This window comes from Salmo salar, chromosome ssa21 (genome assembly GCF_905237065.1).
Source record: "Salmo salar chromosome ssa21, Ssal_v3.1, whole genome shotgun sequence".
Lineage (NCBI taxonomy): Eukaryota > Metazoa > Chordata > Actinopteri > Salmoniformes > Salmonidae > Salmo > Salmo salar.
The window spans coordinates 33,121,773-33,135,183 of NC_059462.1; the positions used below are offsets into that span (position 1 = coordinate 33,121,773).

Sequence of the window (13,411 nt, forward strand, 5' to 3'; positions counted from 1 at the left end):
GGCAAGTTTGTTGTGGTGCCATATTCTTTCCATTTTTTAATAATGGTTTTAATGGTGCTCCGTGGGATGTTTGAAGTTTTGGATATTTTTTTATAACCCAACCCTGATCTGTACTTCTCCACAACTTTGTCCCTGACCTGTTTGGAGAGCTCCTTGGTCTTCATGGTGCCGTTTGCTTGGTGGTGCCCCTTGCTTAGTGGTGTTGCAGACTCTGGGGCCTTTCAGAACAGGTGTATATCTACTGAGATCATGTGACAAATCATGTGACACTTAGATTGCACAAAGGTGGACTTTATTTAACTAATTATGTGACTTCTGAAGGTAATTGGTTGCACCAGATCTTATTTAGGGGCTTCATAGCAAAGAGGGTGAATACATATGCACGCACCACTTTTCCATTTTTTTGTTGTTGTTACATTTAAAAATAAAAACAATTATTCACTTTACCAATTTGGACTATTTTGTGTATGTCCATTACATGAAATTCAAATAAAAATCAATTTAAATTACAGGTTGTAATGGAACAAAATAGGAACAAAGCGAAGGGGGATGAATACTTTTGCAAGACACTGTATCTGTGACCAACAGATGCATATCTGTATTCCCAGTCGTTTTTTTTTAAGGTATCTGTGACGAACAGTCATGTGAAATCCATACATTAGGGCCTAATTTATTTATTTTAATTGACTGATTTCCTTATATGAACTGTAACTCAGTAATTCTTTTGAAATTGTTGCATGTTGTGTTTATATTTTTGTCCAGTATAGTTTTCTATATGCGCCTGCAAACCTTGGCTGGCTGGAGAGAATAAAGTGTTTCCCATATTTGTCTGACAGTGATTAATGACATTCACAGTGTTGGATGTGTCCCTGCACGCTCTGGGATTAGACATAACTGGTCCTTCATTATATCATCAGTAGATACTACTGTACCAACATTAGGCTATAGGATGTCACTGTAGCAACAAAGATATAGGACGTATGAGAGATATGGAACAAGCTCAGGATTTGGAGACTTGTTTAAGGAATAAGTATTTAATGATGGAAAGTGTGTGTGTGTGTGTGTGTGTGTGTGTGTGTGTGTGTGTGTGTGTGTGTGTGTGTGTGTGTGTGTGTGTGTGTGTGTGTGTGTGTGTGTGTGTGTATATATTAGCAGGTATAGTAGCTGTATGAAGCTTGACTATTTGTTGGCACTCCCTGCCCTCAAGAGTCCAACTCTCTGTCTCGTCTCGCTACACTCACGCCAAGCCAAGCGCTAATAACTGGCCCTCAGGGGCCTCACACACATTCTCTATAGCTGAGCTGTTTAGAAATCTAATGATCCAAGTCTCCTCCAGCCTAGTCACCTCTGACAGTCTATTCTCTGTACACCTCACATCTCAGGCCAGCGGAGAGATGAACGTGATTATTTATCACAAACGATGGCTGTGTGATGTCTTGGCAGAGAGACTAGCATGGCAGACCCTGGTTATTGTACAGATGATGCTCCAAGGTCTGACGTCTTGAGGTCATACTGAAATAGATATAGAGTAACCAGATTTCCACCAGTGTCCAGTTGTAGTATAAACCTCTCTAGTAATCGGAGATATATGGTAATCAGCTGTTCCAACAGATTCCTCTTCTTTGAGAGAATAGTTTGATCAACCACAGAAAACATGACATCCTTTATGTAAACAACGAGGGAAAATGAGTGGTCTTATTATTGGAATAACATTACTGTTACTAAAACCATTATCCAAAAAGATAATTTTATCTTTTTACTGTAAATAAATAATAACTTGGACTTTTTAAATTGATACTTCTTTATTGATGCATACAGTATGTACAATAATAAGTTATATATACATTTCCATTTGTTTCCATAAAATTGTTTTTGTTTCCATTGTTTCTAAACTCTAGTCTGTGGAGCGTTGTGATCCTGAGGCAAGAGGACCAGGTTCTGCACATACAGTACAGTAGGTCATCTTCTGTCACTAAACTACCTACCTAAACCACTAGCCTTCTGTTGACGCTGTGTTTGAATTGAAAATAACAAGGAGAAACTTAAAGAAGCTGTTATGGATACGTGCTAAATTATGAACATTGTACATGCACATTTATTATTCATATACACTCCCGGAGTCCAGCCCCTTTAAACGTGGCTAACTTAAAACACCAGAGCAGTGAAGACACACTGAGCGAAAAAGCATTCTTGGAGGTATAGAAAGGCACTGTTAAAACACTATAAACCAAACACACAGGAGGCTTCTCTTGTTCCTGAAATGTCTGTAGCTGGGAGCTTATCACCATTAGCTGATATGTGCTGAGCTTTTTGGCACAAAATGGCTGCCATCCTGTGGAATCACCCAGCATAGTGTCAGATCCCGGCTGCCCATAGCGTAGCTCAGTGCTGGGTCTCCTGGAGTTCTGTCTCCCTGCATTCCTCAGGCTGCAGTAGGCCTAGTCTGTTAGTAGTCTCTTTAATAGTCTCTGGCATCTGGTCTTTACTGGTTCATTGGTTTTAGTGGTTAATTAGGTGCTGAAAGTCTCGACTGTAAACCACAACACTATTATACCAGACCGCCACATGACAACCAATTAGAGCCAGTGGCAGCAGCTGACCGCTGGGGGCAGGCGGGGTAATAGAGGGTCTGGGGCCACAGGGGTCCTGGCAGATGTCCATTATGCCATTTTAAAAATCTGATATTATGAAATGTACTACATCTGATCTATGTAAACAAAAGCCAAAATGTTAAAGAAGGTTATTAAAAGCTTTTGTCAAGGCATCTAGAGCAAGGTTAATTGCCAGTCCATTGCCAGAGGGAGACAGAGAGACGAGAAGGAGGGACATCTGAGATCTGGAGAGGCCTGCTGACATTCTTCATGTTGAGGGCTAAAACTGTTTGTTTCTGAATGTATGTGCGGGTATATGCACATGGGTCTATTGCATGTGTGCATACATGTGTGTATATGAGTGTGTGTGAACATTGGTGTGTATGTGAGTCAGACGCTTGCACAGCGTGGTGAGGACAGAGGGACAGTGTGTGTGTCTCCTCCTCCCAGTACATCAGAACATAGTGACTCCACAGCATCCAGTCTCTCTATCTGCACCAGTCTGGTGAGCAGGTCTGGGATGCTGTATCCGGCTGTACTGATCCTCTCAAACAGCTGCAGGCCGTCACTCATCCCTCCGATCTCATCCCTCTTCAGGCCAAAGCTTTCTGCCAGGTGTCTCCAGGTCTTCACCACGGCTGCCTCGCTACTGTAGGAGGAGCTCAGCATACGACTGGCCTTCTCCAGACAGTCAAATGGTAGTTCTGTAGGACTCAGACCTGGGGAGAGGAAGGGAGAGGGAGGGTTAGGATGTGTGTGTTGTGGCTAGAGATCAGCATACAAGATTCCTTCGCTAGACAGTCGAAGAGTACTTCTATAGCAGGGGTGTTACACACATTATAAAGGGCCACATTGAAAAAACACAACGAATTCGCAGGCCAGACAGAGCCTACTATGTTTGTTTTTACAAAATAATTGGCCATTGTTTTATTAGAAAGAATATGGCTGTTTAAAAGGTCCACTTACGTACAAAGGATGCTGTATATATCATTTTAACATATTAAAACAAAAGAAGAGATAAATAATATTTGTCCAGCCTTTGCTGCTACGCTTACAGATGTGCATAATATACTGCGACTCTAATCAAAAAGTAGCCTATTTAATAACCCCAAATAACAAAAACGTATCTAGGTTGTTGTAACATTTAAACTTAAAATATGTTAAAAAATGTTTTTGATTGCAATGAATGGATCACCGATGCGGTTGAATGCAGCATTGCTGTATGTTGCGCTCAAAATTAATTGACAACCCAAATCATTGCGCGGGCCGGATAGAAATGTATCACGGGCCGGAAACGGCCTGTTGGCCTTGTGTTTGAAGTTCTATAGGGCTGAAACCAGTCGAAGAGCAGTTTTATAGGGCTGAAACCAGTCGAAGGGCAGTTCAATAGGGCTGAAACCAGTCGAATGGCAATTCTATAGGGCTGAAACCAGTCGAAGGGCAGTTCTATAGGGCTGAAACCATTCGAAGGGTAGTTCTATAGGGCTGAAACCAGTCGAAGGGCAGTTCTATAGGGCTGAAACCAGTCAAAGGGCAGTTCTATAGGCCTGAAACCAGTCGAAGGGCAGTTCTATAGGGCTGAAACCAGTCAAAGGGCAGTTCTATAGGACTGAAACCAGTCAAAGGGCAGTTCTATAGGGCTGAAACCAGTCGAAGGGCAGTTCTATAGGGCTGAAACCAGTCAAAGGGTAGTATAGGGCTGAAACCAGTCAAAGGGCAGTTCTATAGGGCTGAAACCAGTCGAAGGGTAGTATAGGGCTGAAACCAGTCGAAGGGCAGTTCTATAGGCCTGAAACCAGTCGAAGGGCAGTTCTATAGGCCTGAAACCAGTCGAAGGGCAGTTCTATAGGGCTGAAACCAGTCAAAGGGCAGTTCTATAGGGCTGAAACCAGTCGAAGAGCAGTTCTATAGGGCTGAAACCAGTCGAAGAGCAGTTCTATAGGGCTGAAACCAGTCGAAGGGCAGTTCTATAGGGCTGAAACCAGTCGAAGAGCAGTTCTATAGGGCTGAAACCAGTCAAAGGGCAGTTCTATAGGGCTGAAACCAGTCGAAGAGCAGATCTATAGGGCTGAAACCAGTCGAAGAGCAGATCTATAGGGCTGAAACCAGTCAAAGGGCAGTTCTATAGGGCTGAAACCAGTCGAAGAGCAGATCTATAGGGCTGAAACCAGTCGAAGGGCAGTTCTATAGGGCTGAAACCAGTCAAAGGGCAGTTCTATAGGGCTGAAACCTGGGGGTGTACGTGTGAGTTCTCACCCTCGGCCACATTGCAGGCTCTAGCATACAGATCCAGGATCTTTTTCCTCCGGCTCTGAATCTGTAGGAAGAGACAGAGAGAAAGGTAAAGTAAGTTACAAAGTAATTACATTGCAATACATTGTAAAAGTACATAGTTGGATGTGAATGACTGATCTCTCTCACCCCTGTAGCCTTGTTGTAGTTGTTGTTATTGATGATGTTTGCATTGCTATTGCTAATGTTGTTAGCGTTGATAGGGCTGGTGGGGTTGGATCCAGTCTTATCCCTGTTGAGGAGCCCCAGGGAAAGCAGGCAGATGTCCGGCTTGGTTCCCAGGTTCAGGAGACAGAGGCTGGGGTTAGGATCAGCTGCCCCCTGCCTCTCCAAGGCTGCCTCCTCATCACTATCCATACTACGACTCAACAGCTGCTCGTTCTCTGACGATGCATCATTCTCACTGGGGAGGAGAAAGAAAATCAAGCTGAGTTGTCAAATCTCCATATCAGTCAGCATAATAACACTAAGCCTTCATGACCTTTTCAACTGATATTTAGCTGTGTCTAGTTATGCTAATGTTATGTAGCTTCAGCCTAATTGTTATACTGTGAGTAGCCTCTTGTTTTAGCTTGCATATTTAGCTTTCGGTTCCACAGAACGCCACTGACAGTGTGTGTAACACTGGGACTTTCTCCCCAAAAACACCTTGTTGACAAATATTCTCAGAGATGCTCACACAATAGCATTGTTTTTACATGTGTGCACATACACACGCGCGAACACACACACGTATTGTTTCTCAGTCACCCTACACCCACTCTGGAAGCTAAGACAGTGAGTTAGCACATCCTCTGGAATGCAGTTAGCCACACTGTTTACCTCTGCTGAGTCTAGCTAGGTGATGTAATGCTAATGTTAATGTGTGTGTTGACATGTGAGTTGTTCATACAGACCATATGCAGTGTGTACATGTGACTTGTGATACTGTATGAAACAAACACATTGTCTGTGTCTATCCATGTTTACGTGAGTGTATATGTCTGTTCTCATTGCTGTCTTGTCATAATGAATAAGGCTTCATTGTCTGCGAGTGTGGGGTTGAGACCGAAGAAAGGAGAGAGGGGGAAAGAGAGCAGAGGACAGAGAGGGGAAGGGCGAGGAGCTGTCATCCACCTGGTGGTTTGGCTGCGCTATAGAGTAATTATCTCTCTCTCTCTTTACCCCAATCTCTCCTCACCGCTCTTTGCCTCTCTCTCCTACCCACCTTCCCCTCGCTCTCTTTATATTCATCCCCCACTCCCCTCTCCCTCCCCTCCTCCAGGGCCAATCTGTGCTCAGCTACCTCACCCTCCAAAGCCACATAATCACTCTGCTTCAGAAAAATCCTCAAGTGAACTTGTTTTTTCCATGCCCACGCAAGGGGACACACACACACACTGTCTCCCCACTAAAAGGGCTAGCAGCGATGCTCTGCTGCAGTGACTTGTCCTGTGGTAGTCTAATTACAGGCAGATTCCGAAAAACAGATAAAAGAACCTCTGTCTGTGAGGCCCCCAGTCAACCACTACACTGTAAAACCAGGAACCATGTGACACGTTCATAACCTAAACATCAGTGTTTAAAACTGAAACATTAGGCATTTAGAACTGCCAATAAGTGTTCTTATCTTAAACACAGGCGTTTAGAATGCAAGATTAAACATGAAAGTCCGTTTTTTTCCCAGTCAGTTTCCAACCATGAGAACACCCATATCTCCTTAGAGTTCAGATTTTAACCACTAGTGTTTTAACCACTGTTTAGAATGACTTTAGTCATTAGAAATTGATGTGACTTTCCTTGCTTTTTATTCAGATCAGTGTTAGGAATGTCTGTCACCTTACCTACATTTCAGCACTGAACAGGACATTTGATTCAAGAAATATTGTTACTCAACTGTGTTGAGTTCATTTCCGTTAACTCTGAGTGGAAAAAGACGTGGGAGGGGCCTCATTATCATATTTCCCAGCATGCTTTGTTGTAGGTTGATCTTTAGAATAGTTTGTTTCAATATCTATGTTTACTCATGCATATTGATTGATTAATGTATATTATACTATACAAAGATAAATAACTTACATGTTTCTAAACTAATCTAATCTGTAAGAGGTTGGACTTATTGCACCAGTTACTGAGATAGTTGTTCCAGTTTAGATGGTTTAGGTCAGGGGTGTCAAACTCATTCCATGTAGGGTCTGCTGTTTTTTTCTTTTTACTTTCAAGTAAGCCCTAGACAACCAGGTCAGGGGAGTTCCTTACTAATTAGTGACCTTAATTCATCAATCAAGTGAAAACCTGCACACACTCTGCCCCTCTGTGGAATGAGTTTGACATGAGGTTTAGGTAGTCTTGTTAAGTCCTTCACCATAGCAGCCATTCTGAGTGCAGGTTGTGGCTGATAAAACATTCCAATTAATGGATATCCTCCCTCTGGCTGGATTCCAATAGGAATTACAAATCACTTCAAAAACCAGCGTATTGTGACTTGCAGGTCTGATGTGGCCCATGAGCCAGGATTTTCAGACCACAATGTTGAGGATAACTAGGCCATAACTAAAGGCTTTATGAAATGTGCAACATGTGGTCATAAAGGGTTTACTTTTAATTCGAACACATTCACTTAGGCAGTCACTTGGTGAAATTATTGAATGCAACAACTATGTCTCTGTTACTAACAAACACAGTCAAGGATCGGAATCGCTCACATTCATTCGAAAGGCATGCTGGGAAATGTGCAAATACGGCTTTACACCCTACAGTGTTAAAACAACACCCCCAGTGTTTAGCGTTTAAAACCTAAACGCCTTGTGCTGAATAAACGTGTTCATGTATTTAAAAAGTCTTACAGATAATAAACATGTTTTCATGTTTACAATCTACACTGTGACGCGTTTTCATCGAAATTCAAAATACCTTGACAGGTTTAAAAAGTGTTACAGAAAAGTTTTTAGTTATGTGTTAAGATTCTAAACACTTGGTTTTACGGTGTACACAACCCCTACGCAACTCAGACATGCACAAAAACAAGCTTGCAGACACACACACACACACACACACACACACACACACACACACACACACACACACACACACACACACACACACACACACACACACACACACACACACACACACACACACACACACACACGATCTTAGAGATATTGGTAACCATTGCACACCTTTTGTGTCTGTTTTTTCAGTTTGTGAGTTTGATGTTTGTCATGTGTGCAAGTGATCAGGATACCTTACCTTTTCACTGTCTTCGGAGGCGTAGGTTTGAGTTTGTCAAATTCATCCTTTTCAGAGAAAATTACAACATTGTCTGAAAGAAAGAAAACACATTTTGTTTATCAAACGTTATTTCTCACACAGTTCTTTTAACACTGGTAAAAGTCAGAAATTATCATCAAAATAACCTGGGGCATAAAGGGCCCATTATTTTCAAAATAAATCAATTAACAGGACTGTAGTGTTCAAATGCAATTATATCAAAGTTTAAAGCCTGTAAGTGTCTGGCACTGTCAGCCTAGATGGTGTACACCTCAGAGACGTCTCAGACAGACTCATAGCTCCCAGCTCTACCGGAAATGTCAATCATAGAGACTTATGAGACAGCTGCTTAATGCACACACATGCACGCACACTTTCCCCAAAACATACACACACCATACAGTATGCTTTCACCAATACACGGAGAAAATGTAAACAGACATTCAGTTTTAAGAATAAAAACACTTATGTTTGTGATTCTTAATTTGCAAACCCAAACACGCAGGTTTGATTCCTAAACCTAAAGGACTATATGTATAACTATTAGCATACTGGAGGTAACATGGTAGGCCTATTTGAGATGACAGTAGGTGTATTATCGTGAGGTTGATAACCCCTGAAGGAGTCAGTTGGTTGTTAACGTTCTAGTGAGAGGGGAACACTGATGGCCTAGAGCTAGCACCACAGTCTAATCTAAACATTCCACCATGCTGTGCTCACTGCACACGGAATGTACTCCTCACCATTGTCAACCACACACACACACACACACACACACACACACACACACACACACACACACACACACACACACACACACACACACACACACACACACACACACACACACACACACACACACACACACACACACACATCAGGCCTGACAGACAGCCATCAGGTATGAGAATGTCTCTTTATTAGTCTAATAAACCAGACTATAGATTAAGAATGTATCTTTATGTTAGTCTAATAAACCAGACTATAGATTAAGAATGTCTCTTTATTAGTCTAATAAACCAGACTATAGATTAAGAATGTCTCTTTATTAGTCTAATAAACCAGACTATAGATTAAGAATGTATCTTTATGTTAGTCTAATAAACCAGACTATAGATTAAGAATGTCTCTTTATTAGTCTAATAAACCAGACTATAGATTAAGAATGTCTCTTTATTAGTCTAATAAACCAGACTATAGATTAAGAATGTATCTTTATGTTAGTCTAATAAACCAGACTATAGATTAAGAATGTCTCTTTATTAGTCTAATAAACCAGACTATAGATTAAGAATGTCTCTTTATTAGTCTAATAAACCAGACTATAGATTAAGAATGTATCTTTATGTTAGTCTAATAAACCAGACTATAGATTAAGAATGTCTCTTTATTAGTCTAATAAACCAGACTATAGATTAAGAATGTCTCTTTATTAGTCTAATAAACCAGACTATAGATTAAGAATGTCTCTTTATTAGTCTAATAAACCAGACTATAGATTAAGAATGTCTCTTTATTAGTCTAATAAACCAGACTATAGATTATGTCTGAGGCCAAAACTGGTACTGTAAGTAAAAGTTTGTGTTCTGTAGTGTGTTTTTCTGTTAACTAAGGTAGTGTGTTGTCTATCTGTGTGTGTGTGTGTGTGTGTTGTGTCTGTGTTGTGTAGTGTATATGTAGCCTCACCTGGAACATCATTCTTATCCTCCTGTTTGTTGGTCTGAGCCTCCACAGCCTTCACCACCTGACCAGAGCAGCATGCTGTGAACACAGAGAGAGAGAGAGAGAGAGAGAGAGAAAGTTTAGTGTGTGTGTGTGTGTGTGTGTGAGTGTTATCCTGCCCGCTGGGTGTCTGTGTGAGTATGTGTGTGTGTGAGTGTTATCCTGCCCGCTGGGTATCTGTGTGAGTATGTGTGTGTGTGAGTGTTATCCTGCCCGCTGGGTGTCTGTGTGTGAGTATGTGTGTGTGTGAGTGTTACCCTGTCCGCTGGGTGTCTGTGTGAGTATGTGTGTGTGTTATCCTGCCCGCTGGGTGTCTGGGTGTGAGTATGTGTGTGTGTGAGTGTTATCCTGCCTGCTGGGTGTCTGTGTGTGAGTATGTGTGTGTGTGAGTGTTATCCTGCCCGCTGGGTGTCTGGGTGTGAGTATGTGTGTGTGTGAGTGTTATTCTGCCCGCTGGGTGTCTGTGTGAGTATGTGTGTGTGTGAGTGTTATCCTGCCTGCTGGGTGTCTGGGTGTGAGTATGTGTGTGTGCAAGTGTTGTCCTGCCTGCTGGGTGTCTGGGTGTGAGCATGTGTGTGTGTAAGTGTTGTCCTGCCTGCTGGGTGTCTGGGTGTGAGCATGTGTGTGTGTGAGTGTTGTCCTGCCCGCTGGGTGTCTGTGTAAGTATGTGTGTGTGTGAGTGTTATCCTGCCCGCTGGGTGTCTGTGTGAGTATGTGTGTGTGTGAGTGTTATCCTGCCTGCTGGGTGTCTGTGTGAGTATGTGTGTTTGTGAGTGTTACCCTGCCCGCTGGGTGTCTGTGTGAGTATGTGTGTGTGTAAGTGTTATCCTGCCCGCTGGGTGTCTGTGTGAGTATGTGTGTTTGTGAGTGTTACCCTGTCCGCTGGGCTTGGCTTTGAGGATGTAGAACATGATGATGAGGACAATGGCGATGGCCATGATGAAGATGGTTGACATGGCGATGATGAGAGCGGTTGCTAGGTGACCCTGTCCTGTGGGGTCTTTGTGAGGGTGAGGGAACATGGTGGTACTACTGGTTGAGACACTGGGGGCTTTGCCTGACAACACAGCTTTGGTAAGCAAGCCTGGAACACACAGATACTACACAGTTACAACACAAATACTACTTCTGTATCTGAAGGAAGCCATGTCTTGGATCCCAAGGGGTGCATGTTTTGGTTTTTGGCCTAGCACTACACAGCTGATTCAAATAATAAACTAATCATCAAGCTTTGATCATTCAAGCAGACCACCGTAGTCCCTGTGCCTAAGAACACTAAGGTAAACTGCCTAAATGACTACTGACCTGTAGCCATGAAGTGCTTTGAAAGGTTGGTCATGGCTCACATCAACACCATTATCCCAGAAACCCTACACCCACTCCAATTTGCATATCTACCCAACTGTAGTCCCACTGTAGCTCAGTTGGAAGAGCATGGCGCTTGCAATGCCAGGGTTGTGGGTTCGATTCCCACGGGGGGCCAGTATTTAAAATGTAATAAAAATGTATGCACTCTACTGTAAGTCGCTCTGGATAAGAGCATCTGCTAAATGACTAAAATGTAAATGTAAAGATCACTAGATGATGCAATCTCTATTGCACTCCACGCTGCCCTTTCCCACCTAGACAAAAGGAACACCTACATGAGAATGCTGTTCATTGACTACAGCTCAGCGTTCAACACCATAGTGCCCACGAAACTCATCACTAAGCTAAGGACCCTGGGACTAAACACCTCCCTCTGCAACTGGATCCTGGACTTCCTGATGGGCAGGTGGTAAGGGTAGGTAACTACACATCCTCTACACGGTGGCCCCTGAGGGGTGTGTGCTCAGTCCCCTCCTGTACTTCCTGTTCACCCATGACTGCATGGCCAAGCACGACTCCAACACCATCATTAAGTTTGCCGACGACACAACAGTGGTAGGCCTGATCACCAACAACGATGAGCCAGCCTATAAGGAGGAGGTCAGAGACCTGGCAGTGTGGTGTCAGGCTAACAACCTCTCCCTCAATGTGAACAAGACAAAGGAGATGATTGTGGACTACAGGAAAAAGAGGACAGAGCATGCCCCCATTCTCATTGACGGGGCTGTAGTGGAGCAGGTTGAGAGCTTCAAGTTCCTTGGTGTCCACATCACCAACGAACTAACATGGTCCAAACACACCAAGACAGTCGTGAAGAGGGAACGCCCAACACCTATTCCACCTCAGGAGACTGAAAATATTTGGCATGGTTCCTCAGATCCTCAAAAAGTTATACAGCTGCACCATCGAGAGCATCCTAATTGGTTGCATCACCGCCTGGTATGGCAACTGCTCAACCTCCGACCACAAGGCACTACAGAGGGTCGTGCGTACGGCCCAGTACATCACTGGGGCTAAGCTTCCTGCCATCCAGGACCTCTATACTAGGTGGTGTCAGAGGAAGGCCCTAAAAATTGCCAAAGACTCCAGCCACCCTAGTCATAGATTGTTCTCTCTGCTACTGCACGGCAAGCGGTACCGGAACGCCAAGTCTAGGTCCAAAAGGCTTCTTAACAGCTTCTATCCCCAAGCTATAAGACTCCTGAACAGCTAATCAAATGGCTACCCAGACTATCCTACAGGCAGACATCAGAATAGACTACGGCTTTCCTACAGGCAGACTTTAGAATAGACCAAGGCTTTCCTACAGGCAGATATTAGAATAGACCAAGGCTTTCCTACAGGCAGACATCAGAATAGACTAAGGCTTTCAGCTTCATCTCCTCTAAAGCTTCTGGACATCTTCATGCTGCTTCAGACTGTTTATTCACTGATCAGATCAGACAGATTAAATCTATTATTGTATGAAACTGCTGCAGTTATATTAGACGATGACCTGGGTTCAAAGTTCAAACCTAGCCTGTTACAGTATATGGAGTACATGACGGTAAACAGGGACAGACAGATGGTATAGATATGTATAGCCTAGAGAGGAGGTCCAGACATACAGCGTGGTCCGAACTTATTGACAACCTTGATAAAGATGAACAAAAATGACTGTTTATAAAATAAATTATTCAAATACTTAGCTATATTGTATGCTTACATTTTTTGTTATACTTTTATACTAATATAATTGCTCAGAAAAATATATTTTGTTTAACAAGTAATACTTTTATTTTCTCAAAAAGGTCATTCTAATTTCAACGGCAAACCCACCACTGATGTGTGTGGCCAGAGAGCTCTATATTCATGTCATCTGATCAAAGCACTGTTTCTAATCCAAGTGCAAATGCCGTTTAGCAAACTCCAGGCATTTACATTTGTTGGATGACATGAAAATAGAGCTCTTTCGCCACGCACACCAGTGGTGGGTTTGGCGTAAAAATGAGAATGGATGAGCAGAAAATAACCCCATACCTACTGTTAAATATGGTGGGGGGGGGTCTTTGATGTTGTGGGCCTATTTTTCTTCCACTGGTCCTGGGGCCCTTATTAAGGACAACGGCATCATGAACTTTACACGGTACCAGGACATTTTTGCCAAAACCTGGTTGCCTCTGCCAGGAGACTGAAACTTGGCCATA

General features: G+C 42.9%; 1 protein-coding gene across 2 annotated transcripts in view; it reads right to left on the reverse strand.

Moving 5' to 3' along the window:
* Positions 1 to 1,783: 1,783 nt before the first annotated feature.
* Positions 1,784 to 13,411, reverse strand: part of LOC106582166 (tumor necrosis factor receptor superfamily member EDAR) — a 55,979-nt gene continuing 44,351 nt past the window's right edge. For both annotated transcript variants that reach the window (XM_014164970.2, XM_014164969.2), the window contains exons 6-11: positions 10,732 to 10,941; positions 9,822 to 9,896; positions 8,115 to 8,187; positions 5,013 to 5,286; positions 4,848 to 4,908; positions 1,784 to 3,310 (exon numbers count right to left, since the gene is read on the reverse strand). In XM_014164970.2, the coding sequence (XP_014020445.1) occupies positions 2,982 to 3,310; positions 4,848 to 4,908; positions 5,013 to 5,286; positions 8,115 to 8,187; positions 9,822 to 9,896; positions 10,732 to 10,941 (1,022 nt within the window). In that variant the 3' untranslated portion in view covers positions 1,784 to 2,981. The remainder of the gene's footprint in view (positions 3,311 to 4,847; positions 4,909 to 5,012; positions 5,287 to 8,114; positions 8,188 to 9,821; positions 9,897 to 10,731; positions 10,942 to 13,411) is intronic.